Raw genomic sequence first — 17640 nt, 5'->3', positions numbered from 1 at the left:
AACGGGAGAAATGCCATTATGCGCCCTGCTGGCTTGGGTGTGGTGTCTCGAATTGAGTCAAATGTTGGGTTAATCTTCCCTTGGTAACAGTGTTTCCTGTTCATATGTTTGTTTCATAATGAATCTAATGGCAGATAATGACTCGGCTAGACAAAATCTGAATTTGACAGTGTGCATTTGGTTCGTCCAGTAGACCTTAACGATTTCGGTTGTCATGTATAAATGATGAGAGTTGCTCACGAACATAGATCCTTGCTTCCTAAATAATGCTTTTTGCATCAAGAGATCTGTCAGAGGCCATGGTTGATGAATGAGTGACACCTCTGAACAGCCCTAGAACGGCGTCCAAATACCCCATGAGATAAAAGGGCATTTAGAAAGTAGGAGTTGCAATGTCATTTCGAATATATAAGCATGGTAAGAGTACATTAAGTTGATCATAACGTATAGAGTGAGCATAAAGGTGAGTAGCCACACAGTGCTTTTGAGGGCTATTCTGTCACGTGCCGTACACGTGACCGTGGGACAGCATTTTTAATCCGTCTCGAATGGTGAACGCTCCTTTGCAGCATCTCCGACCATGCAACTTCAAATATTGAATGGTAGGAATAATTACCCTCTTTTATAGGTTTCTGTGGATTATCATTTTCTAACCGGAATAGGAGGACGAACCGATTTTTCAGAACACAGTTTCTGCCTAAGGCACTGAGTATCATTTTTTCAGACGAGTTTGATTCGGCTATAGATATCGAGTCATAAGACTACAAAACAGGAACTCTGACAATGGAGACCGAAGAGGTGTTTGCTGTGCATTCAATGCTTCACTTGATATATCATCGCAACAAAAACCAGCACGGGAAAACGAAATGGTGGAAGTGGCTATCCATCCTCAAACGTGTAACTCTAAACTTGGCGAGATCTCTCGATCAGAGACTACTACTGCCATACGGCGGAAATTATTCCCCTATTGAATCGCACAAGCGGTATCTGGCAATGCATGTTGTGCCCAGATGTTATGTGTAAGTTGAGAATAGGCTGTCTTAATAATGAACATGTGCTAATTCTCATACCAGGGAGTTTTCAAGTGTGGTAGCCGATGGGCAATTCTCAACACTTGGAACGGTGTTGCTGGCTACGCTTGCCCGTCTTACCAAGGTCACGGGGATCGACCGTGATTTGAAGAAGTTGTCCCAAGCAGAGAGCAAAGAGAGCAGGATCTCTGGTCCCAATATCAAAGCTCCTGCTCAAAAAGAGGATGTAGGAGAGCCTGTTCATCGAACCGAAGATCTCCCTAAGCGGGCCAAAGAACCTGAAACTCGTAATTCCCCTGAGCCAGTTACTCGTCCTCACGACACCGTCAAGAAGGCACGGACGGTGGAAACCGAGGCGCCCAAGAAAAAGAAACGGAAGAAGAACGCTATTGACGACCTTTTTGCCGGTGTACTATAGACATACATAACCTTACTCCTAATTGTAAATTTGTATCTAAGGCTGCCACAACGACTAGACTGGAAGACCAGGATTTTGATTCTATTATGAGTTATATTAAATACATTAACGTGCGAGGAGATCTATATCCCCTAATACGTTGATAATAATATGATTGAGTATAGCCCACGCCATCGTATATAGAAACTTTGGCGAGAATACTGTCCAGATGAAGAGATGCGTTCTCAACGCTGTGCAGGCAGCCATTACAGACAATAAAGCCGTTGTGGCATGGAATGTCAGAAGTGAGACATGGCCCTGGTTTTCTGTCCAAGTACGGCTAGTGCGGAGAAGACGAGTCGCCGAAACCCACCATATTGGGCCTGCCCAATTACCCACGAACGTCAATAGTCCCACGAGTATGACACTATAACTGCCAATCCCGTTATATGCGCTGGAAAGGTCGACCGAGGAAATGGCATTCGAGCCACCGAACGCGAAGAACGTCATGTACTGAGAGAGTATGGATGTAATACTGGCTTCGATTCCGGTCATATCCATCGAAGCGAGGATATAGAACTGTATTCTAAATATCAAGAAGAGCGGAATGTTCGTCGCTCTTGATTGCGTGATCAAGAAAAGCGTGAGTGCTTCATGAAACATGGCATTTGGCGCTGAAAGTCTCGGTTAGTGACTTGCCAGAGAAACAGATTTTATGACTTGCCTTTATGTTTATCGGAAACCCGTAATATGCCACTCCTAGTGACCATTGCATATAGAACCATCAAGGCAACTCCACAGAAAACGACCCTCGCCTGTAGCACCAGCGATACATGACCGACTGTATCTGCCAAGGGACCTAGGAAAGATTCACCGAGGAGTTCAGGGGAGTCGGATGCCACAAACGTAAGTTTGAAGATAAACGCGACTAACGTCGCAAAAAGACTGACCAGACGCCAGACCAATGGGGAAGGCGAGCTGATAAGTAGATGCTTGTAGGTGTTGGCATATGTTAAAATAACTAGGAACCAGAGGGTATCCTGATGAGCAGAGAAGAAAGTCCGGGCAATGTCCGGTTCAGCCGCAAGCTTCTGGCCCGTTTGATTCCATCGTCTTAGAATTCGATAGGTGATTCCAAGCCCGATTGTTCCTGCTGCGGAAAATAAAGAAAGCAATTGGCGGTCTTCTTTGAGCATATGGTCAGAGGTGAGACATTTACCTTGATATCCGTTGGACTTGATGTGTAGGTAAAATATCCATCCAGTGAAGATCCAGTACCAGAACTGTTGCTCTTCCTCCACGTAGCTACTAGCGAACATCATAGCGCTATAGCCGAAGATGCTGAACAAGAGGAATGACCCTGAATAATGGGAACTCGCTAACAATCTGTATGTCGCAGGGAAAGAAAGTAGAGCAGCAACGCCTGCGGCGAAAATCCCTAGATAGAGTCTCTGGAGATCGTAATTTCCGGCGGTGCTGCTCATCACACTTTGGGAGATCCTCAAGAAGCGCAAGAGAGCTGCTTGGATTAAAGAGGGTATTTCATCCGTATGGGATTCGTGTAGCAGTTCGTGGACTTGGGACCAAGCGCATTGAGCTTCTTCCATATCCGTAGAAGGTCCGGATTCGCAAGTAGACCGTATCGCACTAGACTCAAAAGTGTAACTTGGAAAAGTCGCCTTTATTGTCCTCAGTAATTGCTTGGCATTTTCCAACAGAATATGGACCCTTTCGAACCCTAGTTTTCAATTAGTGGTGTCCAAAAAAAAAAAAAAAAAAAAAGACAGAAGAGGTTGCCATACCATGGTCCCACATTACCAGAAATTCTGGTATAAAAACCCCCAGACTATTCAATGGAATAGGCAATCCAAGGAGCCCAGCCAAAGTCGGTGTAATGTCCGTCTGCTCGATGGTACGATAGTATTGAAGTTCGTTAAACGCTTCTACGGGGCTCTCTTTTTGGACTCCCCTAGCTTTGAATTTTGGAGACACGAAAAGCAAGGCTGCTGAAGTTTCACCAGTGGATGAACCACCATGGTTACCGGCGTCATTCATGCCGTGATCCCCGCACAAAACGAAAAGCGTTGACTGGAGATGCTCTTCTTGCTCTATGGCCGAATATACTTGGGAGACGATGGAATCCATCTCCTGTTGCTTTGACATCATGTATGGACTTGGGAAACGTCAATACATGCAATCTTGTTTGGAAAGTGATGAATGCCCTACCTTTTCGGACCTGCCTTATGTCCAATATGATCCAGTCCTAGGTAATGCATAATGAGCGCGGACCAGTCACTATGTTGAAGCTCCTCGGGAATATGGCGTGTCACATTGTTGTCAACTTCAGTGAAGTCCTATGTAATGAATCCTTAGCTTCTTTCGGTCAGTGGAGAGATGCTTCAATGTACAACTAACAGACACAAAGAAACTTGTGGTCCCGTCGGCCCTATCAAACATGCCAGGAAAGAGCTTGAGCCAAGTATCATCACCATACATAACAAGTTTATCATCTCGTGCTTTTAGCTGAGCGAGCCACGTGTCTTGGTAGGCGAGAGTAGAGGTTGTATCGGATTCGGCAATGTTCAGGATTACGTCTAGGAACGACGGAACCGATCCTGTCGTTATAGCCTTTAATCGAGGCATTGTGACCGTTGGAGAGCTTGCATGAGCGGTAAATGGGAGTGCGACACCAGATCGAATCAAGCTGTGGGAATAAGGACCAGAAGTATTAGAAAAAATGATGTGATGATCCTAGGATTGTTGCTGACCTTTGGGCAAAGGCAAATCCCGAATTATTGGAAAAGACAAAATCGCTATCACTGATTTTAGCTGTAGGTGTACAGAGTCCTATGGAAACAATCGTACCTGCGCAAAGCATCCACCACCATGAAGATGACTTTATCAAATATTGCAGGTGGCCTACTAGCGCCATTGGTCTCCTCAAATGTCGCCAACCCCGGAAGCAATGGTTTGTATGGAAAGAACCCCGATGAAAAGACCAGAATGGCTACTGGAATAAGTAAATTGGCAAGCCATATTGCCCAGTTGCGTGGGAGAACAGCCATCCTGCTTTGCCCTCGGAACGAATCGAGTCTACAAGGGGGATATCAAGCGCATAGAACCAAACCCCAGCTGCGGCACTTCAATTGAAACGGGTGAGAGGTATCATTAAGGATATTAAAAAAGAAAAAAAAAAATAACACCAGCAACACAAAACGAGAAAGAGTCTTATGCACTGAGTACACGATGTTGTTGAACCCCCCCCTTCCATGATGGGCGAGACCGAATTGCGGACACCACACCGCCTGCCGTTCATGAAAAAAAAAAGAATATAGTATCTTGTTCTGATCGCTTTCCCCAATCAAATCATATTTCTAGTAATGGAGAATTCATATAAGCAAGTGCTGTGATGCGGTGTAACTATTCGAAATGGATGATATGACAGGACATGGTGGTTTCTTTTGGTATCATGACATGCAAATGAAAATAAGACCAACTCCAAACACCACAATCATGATATTATGATTCCAATCTCCAATCACTTTTCTAGCGCATAGAGATTCGTTTCATTTTCTTCTCGGTGCCCTCGCCTTGGATGCACTCGGTTTGAAAACAATGGAGTTCTTCTTGTGGCGTTTTTGAATGCGCCCCGATTTATTAGAGCGGTTTTTGGTGGATGCGCCGGTTGCTTTGTCAATGTCCATCTCTTTTATGGAGTTAGCATCATAGATGTCTGAGAACGAGACTGAAAAGTAGAAAAAAAGGGTCATAACAACCTTCACTTGCTTCGGGCTTTTCGGCGCCTGCTGGTTTATCTGTGACATGAATATGAGCATGCAAAACACGGACAGCTGTGCGCGACTGTCTTACCCGTCTCAATAGCATCTTCCTGGTTCATCTTCTTCTCATCTTGTGGAGGCTTTGGCTGGGAGGCAAGCTCCTGCAGCTTTGCAGAAAGTCTTGCTGTCCGCGCATCAGAAACAGGCCCGAAGACTGTTGCTCGAAGCTTTGCATGGTTGCGCTTTGTTTCGCTTGCGCGAGCACTCTTGGCCATTTTATTCTTTACTTTGCTTCTGGACAGGTAGAAGGAACAATGATATAGAATTGAAAATTGAAAAGAAATCAATGAAGAGAAACGTTGACCGAGACCGAAGCGTCGACGCTGCTTGATTTTTTTTTTTCTCCTCGACACTCCGGTTGCTTTATGTCATCAATGCCCATTGTCGGAGAACATGCTCCTCAACCTCCGAGATCATTACCGCCGCAGCTCAGTCGCATTCATCCTCTCGAGCGCAATCATGTTAACCTCGCTGATTATCGCCATTCAAGTGAAACAATTATAGTCCCTTTGACTTCCTCGCTTCCACTTACTGGGAGATACCAGAGGGATACTTCGGAAAGGAGAAAAGAGAAAGAACGAGAGGGATTGAGATGTCTCTCCCGGAAGACACCAAAAGTGTGCTTAATTTGGATTTATACGCTTCTTGACGACTCTTGGTGATCCTTTTCGATCGCGTCCGCATTGTTTACCTGACAATGGCCTCCACCGGTCAATTTCCAGACCTCCAAAGCGTTATCGCTTTGGTCAAAACACTGACAAATGCGCAGCTCAAAGACATTTTGAGGAGTGAAGCGCTTGCTGTCTCTGGAGTAAAAGCGTCGCTACAGCTCCGTATTATTGACTGTTTGTAGCAGCCCACCTTGTTTTCGTTTTTGCAATCCTTGGACATGCAGCCAATACTAATCTTTGGTACATTAAAAAGTCATCGAGAGACTCGCGCAAACCGGCCAAACAGCTCGTTACGATGCGCTGAGAAAATTTATTTATACCACAGCAAATCGCGTAATGCCTGCCGTCTCTTCGACACCGTCATACGCTCAATATCAGCCGCCTGCGGTTTCGCAATCTATCTCGACACAACCTAGATCATCTCCTCTTAGTATACCACTACCGTCGCTCGGATTTACGTCGGGTACATTCCTAAGTTGTCTCCCCCAACTCCGTGTCGGTGATTATTGCTTATACAATCCTAGGTCGATTAAGTTTCAAGGACAGTCCGTTCTACACGATATTGGAACCTCTTACCTCGACAGTGGAGTGTAAAGGTGAGGTCTAGCATTGCTGTACAGGTTATCGTGACATTACAAATCTAACATCACCAAGTACGGGAACAAACGAGAGACAGTGTAGAACTAAAAATTGTTCTGAACTCTACCGTAGCCTCAAGGCTACAAACGGATTCGAATTGTCGAGTTATGGTGTATTGTGCAGCCGATACTGGCCTCAACCAGTATACCAAGTCCGATGTTGCCTTTCCCCATCAAGTCGAGCTGAAAGCCAATCTCGACGAGGTGAAAGCTAACCTGAGAGGTCTCAAGAATAAGCCCGGTACGACCAGGCCAGCGGATGTAACAAGTCATATTCGCAAAAAGCCGGGATACCAGAACAACATTGTGATGACATACGCGCTTACGCAGAAGGTATGGAACGAATGATATGTAGTTTTCTTTTCTTCTTGCTGACAGGCCGAGCAGAAGTTCTTTGTTGTCGTCAACCTTGTCCAGCAACACCCTGTTGATGATTTGGTGGCGGAGTTGAAGGCGAGGAAAACAATCTCGAGGGAACAGGTGGTGCGAGAGAGTAAGGATGACCTAAAACCCTACCGTCTCTCTTTCTCTCTTTTCTAATGGTTATCAGTGAGGAGTAGAGCGGATGATTCGGAGATTGTTGCCACTTCAAGTGTCATGTCATTGAAATGCCCTCTGTCCACACTTCGAATTGATGTTCCCTGTCGGTCAGTGGTGTGCACGCATAACCAGTGTTTCGATGCTTCATCGTTCCTGCAACTGCAAGAACAAGCGCCTACCTGGACATGCCCCGTGTGTTCCAAATCTACTAGTTTTGAGTCTTTGCAAGTTGACCAGTAAGTCATCTTTTACTTGTGCGATGCGACATTACTGATAGTGCAGGTATGTCGATGACATCCTCCGTTCAACGTCTACAGATGTAGAGCAAGTCGTTATAGAGCCTGATGGAACATGGTCTACTCCAAAAAGCGATGACACTACAGGAGCCAACGGTGTCACCCATAATCCTGCGTCAGACGACGACGACTTGATAGAAGTCAACGAAGCTGGGTTCACGCCCGTTAAACAGGAGCCCGTTGCGACAGCGTTATCCTTACAACAAACGCCAATCCAATCAAGAGAGCCGTCCTCGGCACCTTCCGCTGCCCGTCCTTCAACCAATAAAAGACCCGCGGCGCAAGTTATTGATCTCACCGCAAGTGACGATGAAGAAGATTTGCCTGTACGGCCGGCAAAACGTCCAGCGCTAAATGCGCCCAGCCACTCATTTCCAGCCCTGCCTTCCCTTAGCAGCGGCTATACAAATGGACAAGACTTCCCCCTTTCGAGCCAGACCAATTATTCAGATACCCAGAGTCAGCGTGGCGGCTATGATAGATGATTGCTTGCATATTTGGAACGGTGTCATGGAGTACTGGGATTTTTCGGGTTTTGATAATCGCATGTGGTTTGCTGGTGTTCTCTTGTGGTTCTGTCATGCAAGGATAATATGGGAGATATAACACATCAGTGGAGCTACCTGCTCTTATGTTCTACTTCATCGACTCTGTCATTCATTTAGTCAATGGCATCCTATGAAATAAGGCTATGTTGTGACCTTGCATTTGAGTTAAAATATTGCGATATTCAACTCAGTAGCTAGAAGTAGTGCTCCCTCATTTTGAATAATCGGTTCTCTCATAGATTCTGCACGGAGTCTTTGAATCAATTGAACTGGACAGGCATAAATGTAGAAGACCGAATGTCTGTACTCGGCGGGACGTCGTCAAGTGCAGATCGCGGATCGCGGAGAAGCTACCGTTGACATCCATCAATTATCCTTTTCCCCCAAGAGCTTAAACAAACCACGAACCTCACCCACCAGCGAATCCGAATTCCGTGAATGTGAATAGACACCATATTCTTCCTTCGCGCATTCATTCAATCCCCGACACGTTTCAGGAACATCAGCATAACCACCATCCGCCGCGATGTCATTCGACGCCCCCGGTTCCCCTTTCGGTCCCTCCGACCCCCAAGCCCACCTTCTCAGCGCCTCATGTCTCGATCTACTCCTGATAGAACTGGTACCTATGGCAGAGAGGCTGGCGAAAGACCTCTCCACGAACGACGGCAAGCAACCGGATGACGAGGAAGTTAGGGAAACGACATTCTTTCGTCTTGAGTCGCTCGGGTATAGAGTTGGACAGGGTCTTGCAGAACGGTAGGTGTGCATATATTTAGGACCGGTTATATTTGTGTCTGCTTGCGCGCATCGGGAGATTGGTTTCTTGTGCTCGGATGAGTTATGCGTACATATCATAGCTGACATATGGGATCTTGGATCATTCTGCGAGTAGATTCTCCCGCGACCGTCCTCGTTTTGCCGATAACCTCGACGTAATCAAATTCCTGTGCAAAGATCTCTGGACAATTCTCTTCCGGAAGCAAATCGACAATCTCAAGACAAACCATCGGGTACGTCAACGTGGACTGCTAGACCCGCATGATAAAACGGACTTTGCTGTATGATTACAGGAACTAATGCGCTCTCATGCAGGGTGTCTATGTTTTGACCGATCAAGCTTTTCGCCCATTCTCGAGAATGAGTATGGCTGTTCGGACCGAGGCAGTAGCTATGGCACAAGCGGTAGGGAGCGTCCATTTAGTCCTCACTCTCGTTCAGGCTCGTTCAAGAAGCTAACAATCCCCCGGTATAGTACTTGTATTTCCCATGCGGCGTCATTCGAGGAGCTCTCGCAAACATGGGAATCAGCACTTCAGTACAAGCAGAGACTTCGGAACTGCCGGCGGCAACATTCCAAATAAAGACTATCCAATCCAAGCCGTGAGAGCAGATGCACGATTGAACTCGCCTGCAAGTAACACTTGGGAGTCACGATAAAGGCCTATATCACACCGCTGCAGGACAGCTATCTGGCCAGGTGCTCGGGGAAACCCGTACGATTCGATAATCATGAAACTATTTACTTTTACAGGAATTGGAACAGGGCAGATAAAAAACTATTTCATTTCATTTCTGCATAGCGTGCGTTATCAGAACGACCGTCGGCCAGATTAATTTCACCGTCTAATACATATCATGCGTTTAAAGCCTATCTTTCCGTGATGTCAATGATTAGTGAGGCTCTTTCCACGTCCGGGTGTGTGAACGAACACCAACAAATGGGGTCCGGCGGTGATAGGAGTGCGGCAACGAAGTGAATTACTGACTGTAAAGCGGGGATGGACGGGGGTGAACATTTACTTTTGTGGGGGGTTCTTGATGAAGTCGATGCCCTTTTCGATGTTGCCCTTGAGGCCCTTGGTGCAAGCTTCAAGGAGCTTCTTCTCCTGGTCGGTGACACCGGCGAGAACGTTGGTGACCTTTTCGGCACCGTTGGCCTGTATATAGTGTTAGCTAGACTTGATCTATATGTTTCGGGATGGACCTTGCTTACTCCGAGGGTCACAAGAGTAGAGAAGAATTCGACACCAGTTGCCTTAGCGATCTCGTCACCACCAGCAATGCCGGGCAAGTAAACGAAAGTGGGCTCGACGATACCGGTCTCGCCTCTGAGGGCCTTGATAACAGCCTCAGCGAATCTAACTGGATGGTCAGTACTTATGATCACTGTTTTCTGGTAGAAGGTTGAGGATTCGGACCTGTAGCCAGCAAAAGCCATAGACAGGGTAGCGGAACCAGCGCCATCCTTGGCTTTGACGACCTCATCACCACCGAATTGGACACCTGCAAACCATATCAACGGATCTGAAATCGAAGCAGTTTGAAGAGAAAACTATATGTTGGGACTTACGGTTGACAAGAGCGTCATACTTGTCGGCGGGGATGTTCAGAGAGGGGGAAGCCTTGCTGAAGAGGGGAACAATGGTCTCGCCAGAGTGACCACCAACAACGGGGATCTGGGCCTTGGAGGGGTCCTTCTGGCCAGAGTATTCTTGGACGAAGGTCTCAGCGCGGACAACGTCGAGGGTGGTCACACCGAAGAGGCGCTTAGGGTCAAAGACGCCAGCGGCTTTGAGCACCTCAGCGGCAATAGGGACGGTCGAGTTGACGGGGTTGGAGATGATCAGAACGAAAGCCTTGGGGGAGAACTCGGCAATGCCCTTGACGAGATCGCGGACAATGCCGGCGTTAACCTTGAACAGGTCATCACGGGTCATGCCAGGTTTGCCTGAAATCGTCGAAGTCAATGGAAAAGATCACCAGCCAGCAAGTAAAAGGAGATACTAACGGGGAATGCCAGCAGGGATGACAACGACATCAGTGCCAGTCAGAGCGTGCTTCAAGCCGTCTTCCTTAGGCAAGTAACCGGAGATTTTCTGTCACGCATGTTAGCACAGACAAAGCTGAGCAGACACCGGGAGAACACCAGATATTATCACGTACAGCGACGGAGGAGATGTGGGAGAGATCAGCAGTGACACCGGGGGTGTTGACAACATCGTAGAGAGCAAGCTCGTCAACGAGAGGGCATGCCTTCAGGAGGAGAGACAAGGGCTATGAGACGAGCAACGATGGTTAGTTTCTCGACAGGACAGATGAGGACAAGGGAATCGAACCTGGCCAATGCCACCCGAGGCACCAAGAACAGCTATCAGGAACGAGTCAGCAAACAGAGCTGTTATATCTAGATAGAGGAGTAATTGATACTAACCAGCTTTGACCATGATGGATGATGATGATAAGGCAGAAGGGGGATTAGATGGATATCTGTCTTTGATGGATAACGAAGAAGAGGGTCAGTGATGAAAATGGAAGAGAAGAGGACAGCTGGGACAGGTCTATAAGAAGAAAAGCTGCCGGGCGGAGAGAAGGAGGGGTCCATCCCACCACGCGGGGAAAGCAAAGAGCGTCACGGTGAATCAAACGGGCAGTGACTTGTAGCCAAGTACTCACCAAACTCAGTCTAAAAAGAAGCAATTTCTAGGCACAGTAAAGAATCTACAGTGGATGATTACACGATGATCCAGAGGGTATTTATATCCCAATTACTCCAGACGGGGGAGGGGAGGAGGAAATCGGACTGGGCAGATCACATGTGGAGAGGGTGGGAAAGCTCTCTGTCTTCTCCGGCCGGCTATGGAACACTCCCTACGGAGTACGGAGCACTAATAGCACGTAGCACAGTGGACGATGACGATGTCAGGTACCCTTATGGACACTTCCTCCGGACTACCCCCACGAACAACCAATTGTAGCACGCTGAATCCCGGCAATTTTCGCGCTGTCGTGCCCTGAGACTAATTGAAGTCATCCCCGACTATCAAAGCCGAATTCATCCATCACTGACCCAGCGTCTCTGTCGGGAAAAGGCGGGAGAACCGCAAGACCGACGGCAAAGAAACGGGCAGTTCTGACTATGGAACCAGTAGAAGTATCTCCCTTCGGCCCGACGAACGGCCTGCGAATTCGATAAAGAGACGGCAATCTACGTGTGTAGATGTCAACCAGGCTGATTATTTTCCCGAGGTAAGTTGAGAGCAATTAAAAGCGCTTATGACGATTGCTTCCTGCCCATGGTGCCCTACTCCGGATCTCCATATGGTGCGTTCTTTTTGAGCTATTTTTTTTTTATAATTTTTCTCTTGTTTTGTTCGATCCTGTTGGGAAAGAACCCGGTAGCATTACTGCTAAATTACATGGACGCTTTTGCCCTGGTCCAGCATGGCGCTTTCATGATTCTTTCTTTCAAAACCACGCCTATCTTTTTATATGACCCTTCCGTCTCCGGACAACTCAATAGACCATTCGTTCTTTAATGGATTTACTCCGACTTCTCAGCGGCGGCCTTCTTGGCCTGAGCACCCCGGGGCTTCCTGGCAGGGGTCTCCTTCTTGGGCTTCTGCGAGCGGCGGATGGCGCTGACACGGGTAACAGCGTCCTCACGGATGTCACCACGGTAGTTGTTCTTAGCGGTGACGTCGGCAACACCCTTGTAGATCCTGATCTCCAGTCAGCCATGTCTGACACGTCGCGGTTCTCAACTCGTTCCAGCGCAATGGCCCAGATCTCGTCAATGAGAATAAGCGGTGTCTGCTTACTTGCGGGTGGAGGTCTTGGGGCCGTAGTTCACGTTAACGAAGGTCTTAGCGGGCTGCTGGGGAGCGCTGGTCTTCTTAGTGGTGACAGTAACGCCGCCGTTCTCGGTGCCCTGAACACCAATTGCCTGAAATATCGGAAATCAAATAATCAATATCTCGTCCCAACGATGATCAGATGGCGGGCAAGCCGCTGAGTTTCGAGAATTACCTTGGAGTTGGCGTAACCAGCGTACTATATTGAAAAGCCAAAATCAGCCATCCATCATCCAGACAAATGCGACCAGACTAACAGGCTCCCTGAGAGGTCGCCTGTACATTCCCTCCTTCATACCTTGTAAGAGTGCTGGTTCTGTAGGTTCAGAGGGTCACGGGAGAGTTGGGGTCTATCAGCGCCACGGCCCTTGACGAGGAAGGAGTTGCTGTTGCCTATTCAAAGCAAGAAAATCGGAATTAGCCATCGCTCAACGACTTAAATGGCACCCGGCAAAAAAATAGCATTTGCAGTGGATTGTCGTTTTGTAGAAATCGGTATTTTTGGATTTCTGAAATTCGCCGGGTTTTGAGGGTTTGCGTAGATATGGGACATACGGGTGAGCAACCAGACGAGGTCGTTGGAGACGTTGGTGACGGCGGCCATTGTGGAGGTCTGTGATTTGAGCTGGTAGGGGGATATAGAGAGTGAACTGGTCGAAGTCGTCGCAAATCTGATATACTGGAATTGGTCGTAATTGTTGTGTGCCAACGCCAAGAATTGCGGTTCGAGAGGCCACAAGTCTCGCTAAGCAGGCCATTTAGGGAATAGACCAGCGGGTATCGTTGCCTTGTCTGTCAGGCCATAGAACAAGGCAGTCATGCAGGCAGCCTGATATCATGTCTTGCGCAGCCTCTCTCTTTGACATATCAGTACGTACCACTTCACTAGTCTGAATGCGCCTCATGCATCTGGCCGGGGCAGACTCCTGCCAGTCCAGCGATTTATTATTGCCCAACTCCTGTCTTTGAGAACGTGTTCTCCAGCAGAAAATAATAATCCCAAACATTTCTTCTCACTTTGAGTCTACTTTGCGCCGCCGACTTCCGCTCTAACCGGAAAGTGGGATAAGAACAAGAGGAACTGGTATTCCATCGTCATTCGTTCGATCCAGTCTTTGGAATACAATCCAGTCCAGTCGCCATGGGTTATTTCCTTTATTTCCTTTCTTTCTGCGTCATCGTCTGTGGTACAGGTGTGATCTTCTCTAGTCAGCATGCAAATTCTCCAAACTAGTGCTAATCAGACAATGTCAATCTAGCGCTTTACCTCACTCGGTCTCGATGGCTACCGCTACTCCCAGTCCCCGATTACATCTACCAGCGCCTTCCCTCCAGCTTCACTGGCGATCTAGAAGCCGGCCTTTCATCGTCACAGTTCGACATCACAGCCAATGTTGCAGACGGCGACCTGAGAGCGGGACTAGACGAGGCCGGAAAGCTCGAAGTCAAAAGGATCATGAAAAGCCAGAAAGTTGACTTCGATGAAGCCCGTCGGATATATACCCAGCAGCGATTCGCCAAACACAACATCGGTCCTGATGGCCGGCCCCGGGATCCGAAGTTCGTTTCGTTTTCATAATCATTCTCTCTTTGGCGCAACTATAGTTGCTCTGTAGTCTTTCATTCTTTCATTTCGTTTAGCTTGCGCATCCGCCTTTTCCTTTCCTTTTGGCAACTATTATTCTAAGCCATTACGCGCATTCGCTCTCCTGTATCTTTGAGGTTGAATGAATTATTCGAAGTTATCCGATTCAAACTAGTATTATTGACCATTACGCGAAAGGGGATTTACTACTTAGATCAGCTATTCAAATTCCCATATAAGAAGACCCGTCGCGACATGCATTATTCAACGAATTATAACTAGCAAAGCTGTTGCCCACTAGACAAGCGGAGTGGCTGGTTTCGGGTTTTGGTGTATGCAGCAGCGATAAACTTTGGTCTCTTCGGATCGTTATATCACATCAGATCATCGTACCTATGAGTGATCTTCTGGTGCAACCCTGAATGCTAATCACCGCCCCCTGCCGAATCCAGCTGGTTGGAATCCCTGTGGCAGCGGAGGCGGGGGGCCGGGGTTTCCTGCCGGAGGACCGAAACCCGGAGGCGTAAAGCCCGGGGGCGGTGCTGCTTGCGGTGGGAATGATGGTTGTTGACCAGGGCCGGCAAAACCTGGAGGAATAAACCCTTGTGGTGGTCCTCCATAGCCAGCCTGTGAAGGAGGAGGTCGCGCAGGCAATCCCGGAGGCAGTGTTGCCAGAGAAGTCGGAGGAGGTACAGGTCGACTTGCCTGGGGAGGGGGAACATTGTGGAAACCAGCGTTTGCAGGTGCCACGGGGGGTGCTGTGTTCATCGGCCGGGAAGCATCGCCATTTGCCATTACTGTCGGCATGACGGGTGGTGTCGGGGCTGGAAATGGGGGCGGTATTTGTTGAGTTGACGGGCGAACATTGTGCTTGCGAGCCTGTGCGGCCAACGTTCGCTCGGCTTCGTCACCGTGTCTCTCGCCCTTCCCATCCTTCTTGTACGCGTACTGTACGGAGACTTGTTTGTTCATGAGATATTGTCCGTTCATGTTCGCGATCGCCGCATCCGAAGACTCGAATTCACCAAACGAGACAAATCCATAGCCCTTCGACAGATTGTTGTCGTCTCGCGCAATCTAGCAGCAATTAGCAACCGTTCTAAAACAAGAACTGAAGCCGTTAGAACGTACCTTCGGCAGACTGGTCAAGCTTCCAAAACGGCCAAATGTATCATAGAGAACCTGCTCTGTAACCATGGGGTCCAGATTTCCAACGAAGAGCTCTGCCCCGATCTCCACGGCCTTTTGCTTATCGGCGGACGCCTTGTTCACACGTATGGGTTTTCCGTATAAACGGATGCCATTCATTATTCGCGACGCATATTCCGCATCTTCCTCACTGATAAACTCGACGAAACCATATCCTTGGTGCGACTGGGTGACTCGGTCTTTGGGTAGGTGGACGTTCACGATGCGCCCGGCCTGCAACATCAACTCCCATACTAGGCTATCTGAGATTCGCTCATCGAGGTTACCGATATAGACGGTTGCTTCCTTATCTTGCTCCCTATAAAGTTGTTAGTGTTTCATGTGTGTCTGCACATTTAAGAAGGGCCATACCAATGTCTTGCGCCGGACATGACGCCGATGGTTCAGAAAAAAGGGACAAATCTTTGGGCAATTGTATCGCAAGAATAGGACGCAGTTCAGTTCAGTAACAAAAGTATCAAAGAAGAAGGTATTTAGACGCGCAAAGGTGTGTAGAAGTCGATAGTATTGGAAAATACAAAGCTTGGGGTGGTCGCATGAAGAGGAACAACCTTTATCGGCGGCCGCTTTTTGCCTGGCGGAAAACTTTTGAAGCTTGACAGGAAAGTATTCCTCCGCTCCACCATCTTTCCGCACACTCTTGCCTTTCCTCGCGACATTTTCTTCTCCTCTGACATAAGTTCATAAAGGTTATTTCACGTCAGATTTACTTTCAAGATGTTCCAATTCTCCGAAGAGACCAAGGTCAAACTGCCGCGCTCCGCCGACTCGATTCGCTCAGATTGCTAACTTGCCTTCCAGGAGCGCATCTCCAAGGTCATTGATGTCTCGCGGGTCGCTATTCACTAGTGAGCTATATTCAAGAAGAAAGCCGGGTTTTGAGAATCGGCAGTACTGACGGTATATTGCGCAGTGGTTACCTCCCTTTGATCGTCTACCTTGGTATATTCTTCATTTCATGTATAAGAAGTCAGAGACGGATACTTACCAAATGAATCAGGCTACACCTACAGTGAACCGAGACCAACTCTCTTCAAGTACTATCCCTCTCTTCTCGATCGACCGACCTTCGAACCAACTAACCCCGCGATAGGTTGTTCTCGCCGCTTGCTTAGATCAGTTCCGGGAGCATAGACGTTTATGAGATCCGTGTATGAATAAATGGCGTTCGAAACACCTCCTCTTCTCTCTACTTTATACAGAACATCTGGAATATCATGTTGTGACTATGCGGAGATCGCTGGGGACTCGGTTGTCTTTATGGCTTTATAGTGTCGGTGTCTGGGAATTACATTGGCATATATGTATTTTTTATGCAATATTCTGGTTCGGGCATGTTTTGTACTGGTTAATGAAAGACATTTTCATGACACTTTATTCATTCTGTGCGTTGGTAGCGTTTCAAGCGACAGTGCGCTTTGCGAGGGTTCTCGCATACCAGGTACAATAATCCGGCCAGGCGAATAATCGTAGATACTGAAGCTTTTCGATTTACATTTCAGTATACACTTGAATATACTTATAAAGTGACTCTTCCATGCATTGTTCAAGCATGACCTCGGCTTCGGAGTAGATATTTCGGCCCGCAAACTAAATCGCCCGGACCAACAAAATCATTTCTGTTCATGACTTCAACGTCCCTAAATCCACACATCATCAACCCTACTAGAACCAGACCAACCCGCACTGGACTCGAAAGGTCCATGACCGGTCAAGATGGTCTATCGCCATCCTTTGTGGAGACTGTAGCGGGATTCACAGCAGGAATAGTTTCTACACTTTGTCTGCACCCATTGGATTTGGTCAAGACCCGACTGCAGGGTAAGGACTGGCCTATATGCGGGGAGGTATTAAGCTAACATATCTCTCCCAATGTCTTTAGTTGATCGATCGTCATCTTCGCGAATTGGTGGATCATTCCGAGTCATCCGTGACATCTCTCGCCATGAGGGTGGCGTCGCTGCGTTCTATCGGGGATTGAGTCCCAACATCATCGGGAACTCTACCAGCTGGGCGCTTTATTTTTTGTGCTATGGGAAAGCCAAGGAAGTTGCACGGACGTTTCACGCATACGATGGGCAGGATCTCACTTCGTCAGACTACTTTGCGGCGTCGGGAACGGCAGGTATGAATTGAAATGCGGACTGAAAACGGGTTAGAAAGAACAGCGGACTAATTCGAATTGCAATAACCTAGGTCTGCTCACTGCTATTCTGACCAATCCCATCTGGGTAATCAAAACTCGCATGCTA

At 47.8% G+C, this 17640-nt stretch overlaps 9 protein-coding genes across 9 annotated transcripts; 4 read left to right on the top strand and 5 right to left on the bottom strand.

Moving 5' to 3' along the window:
* Positions 1-783: 783 nt before the first annotated feature.
* On the top strand, positions 784-1449 carry ACHE_50269A (uncharacterized protein; the record flags this gene model as incomplete). Its single annotated transcript, XM_043279968.1, has 2 exons — positions 784-1019; positions 1074-1449. 2 exons carry the CDS (start codon positions 784-786, stop codon positions 1447-1449), a joined length of 612 nt encoding a protein of 203 aa, XP_043137593.1.
* Positions 1450-2141: 692 nt separating this feature from the next.
* las21 (mannose-ethanolamine phosphotransferase LAS21) lies at positions 2142-4071 on the bottom strand (the record flags this gene model as incomplete). The annotated part of the gene is made up of 4 exons (XM_043279967.1): positions 2142-3166; positions 3231-3601; positions 3655-3782; positions 3844-4071. The coding sequence occupies 4 exons, from the start codon at positions 4069-4071 to the stop codon at positions 2142-2144; spliced, it is 1752 nt and encodes a 583-aa protein (XP_043137592.1).
* A 923-nt stretch (positions 4072-4994) lies between these two features.
* On the bottom strand, positions 4995-5482 carry ACHE_50267S (DUF2423 domain-containing protein; the record flags this gene model as incomplete). Its single annotated transcript, XM_043279966.1, has 3 exons — positions 4995-5134; positions 5205-5243; positions 5299-5482. 3 exons carry the CDS (start codon positions 5480-5482, stop codon positions 4995-4997), a joined length of 363 nt encoding a protein of 120 aa, XP_043137591.1.
* A 792-nt stretch (positions 5483-6274) lies between these two features.
* Positions 6275-7897, top strand: SIZ1 (SUMO ligase siz1; the record flags this gene model as incomplete). Its single annotated transcript, XM_043279962.1, has 6 exons — positions 6275-6413; positions 6463-6534; positions 6593-6909; positions 6964-7069; positions 7127-7352; positions 7399-7897. 6 exons carry the CDS (start codon positions 6275-6277, stop codon positions 7895-7897), a joined length of 1359 nt encoding a protein of 452 aa, XP_043137590.1.
* A 589-nt stretch (positions 7898-8486) lies between these two features.
* Positions 8487-9347, top strand: TRS33 (trafficking protein particle complex subunit; the record flags this gene model as incomplete). The annotated part of the gene is made up of 4 exons (XM_043279961.1): positions 8487-8719; positions 8856-8973; positions 9056-9145; positions 9216-9347. The coding sequence occupies 4 exons, from the start codon at positions 8487-8489 to the stop codon at positions 9345-9347; spliced, it is 573 nt and encodes a 190-aa protein (XP_043137589.1).
* Positions 9348-10227: 880 nt separating this feature from the next.
* Positions 10228-11187, bottom strand: MDH1_1 (malate dehydrogenase, cytoplasmic; the record flags this gene model as incomplete). The annotated part of the gene is made up of 5 exons (XM_043279960.1): positions 10228-10691; positions 10752-10839; positions 10907-11017; positions 11080-11111; positions 11175-11187. The coding sequence occupies 5 exons, from the start codon at positions 11185-11187 to the stop codon at positions 10228-10230; spliced, it is 708 nt and encodes a 235-aa protein (XP_043137588.1).
* Positions 11188-12284: 1097 nt separating this feature from the next.
* ACHE_50263S (60S ribosomal protein L28) lies at positions 12285-13198 on the bottom strand (the record flags this gene model as incomplete). Its single annotated transcript, XM_043279959.1, has 5 exons — positions 12285-12462; positions 12562-12686; positions 12770-12793; positions 12893-12987; positions 13150-13198. The coding sequence occupies 5 exons, from the start codon at positions 13196-13198 to the stop codon at positions 12285-12287; spliced, it is 471 nt and encodes a 156-aa protein (XP_043137587.1).
* Positions 13199-13735: 537 nt separating this feature from the next.
* On the top strand, positions 13736-14173 carry ACHE_50262A (DUF2015 domain-containing protein; the record flags this gene model as incomplete). Its single annotated transcript, XM_043279958.1, has 2 exons — positions 13736-13787; positions 13854-14173. The coding sequence occupies 2 exons, from the start codon at positions 13736-13738 to the stop codon at positions 14171-14173; spliced, it is 372 nt and encodes a 123-aa protein (XP_043137586.1).
* Positions 14174-14608: 435 nt separating this feature from the next.
* On the bottom strand, positions 14609-15759 carry ACHE_50261S (U2 snRNP complex subunit HSH49; the record flags this gene model as incomplete). Its single annotated transcript, XM_043279957.1, has 3 exons — positions 14609-15256; positions 15311-15686; positions 15740-15759. 3 exons carry the CDS (start codon positions 15757-15759, stop codon positions 14609-14611), a joined length of 1044 nt encoding a protein of 347 aa, XP_043137585.1.
* Positions 15760-17640: the final 1881 nt, after the last annotated feature.

This window comes from Aspergillus chevalieri, chromosome 5 (genome assembly GCF_016861735.1).
Source record: "Aspergillus chevalieri M1 DNA, chromosome 5, nearly complete sequence".
NCBI lineage: Eukaryota > Fungi > Ascomycota > Eurotiomycetes > Eurotiales > Aspergillaceae > Aspergillus > Aspergillus chevalieri.
This window is presented reverse-complemented; position numbering and strand designations above follow the sequence as displayed.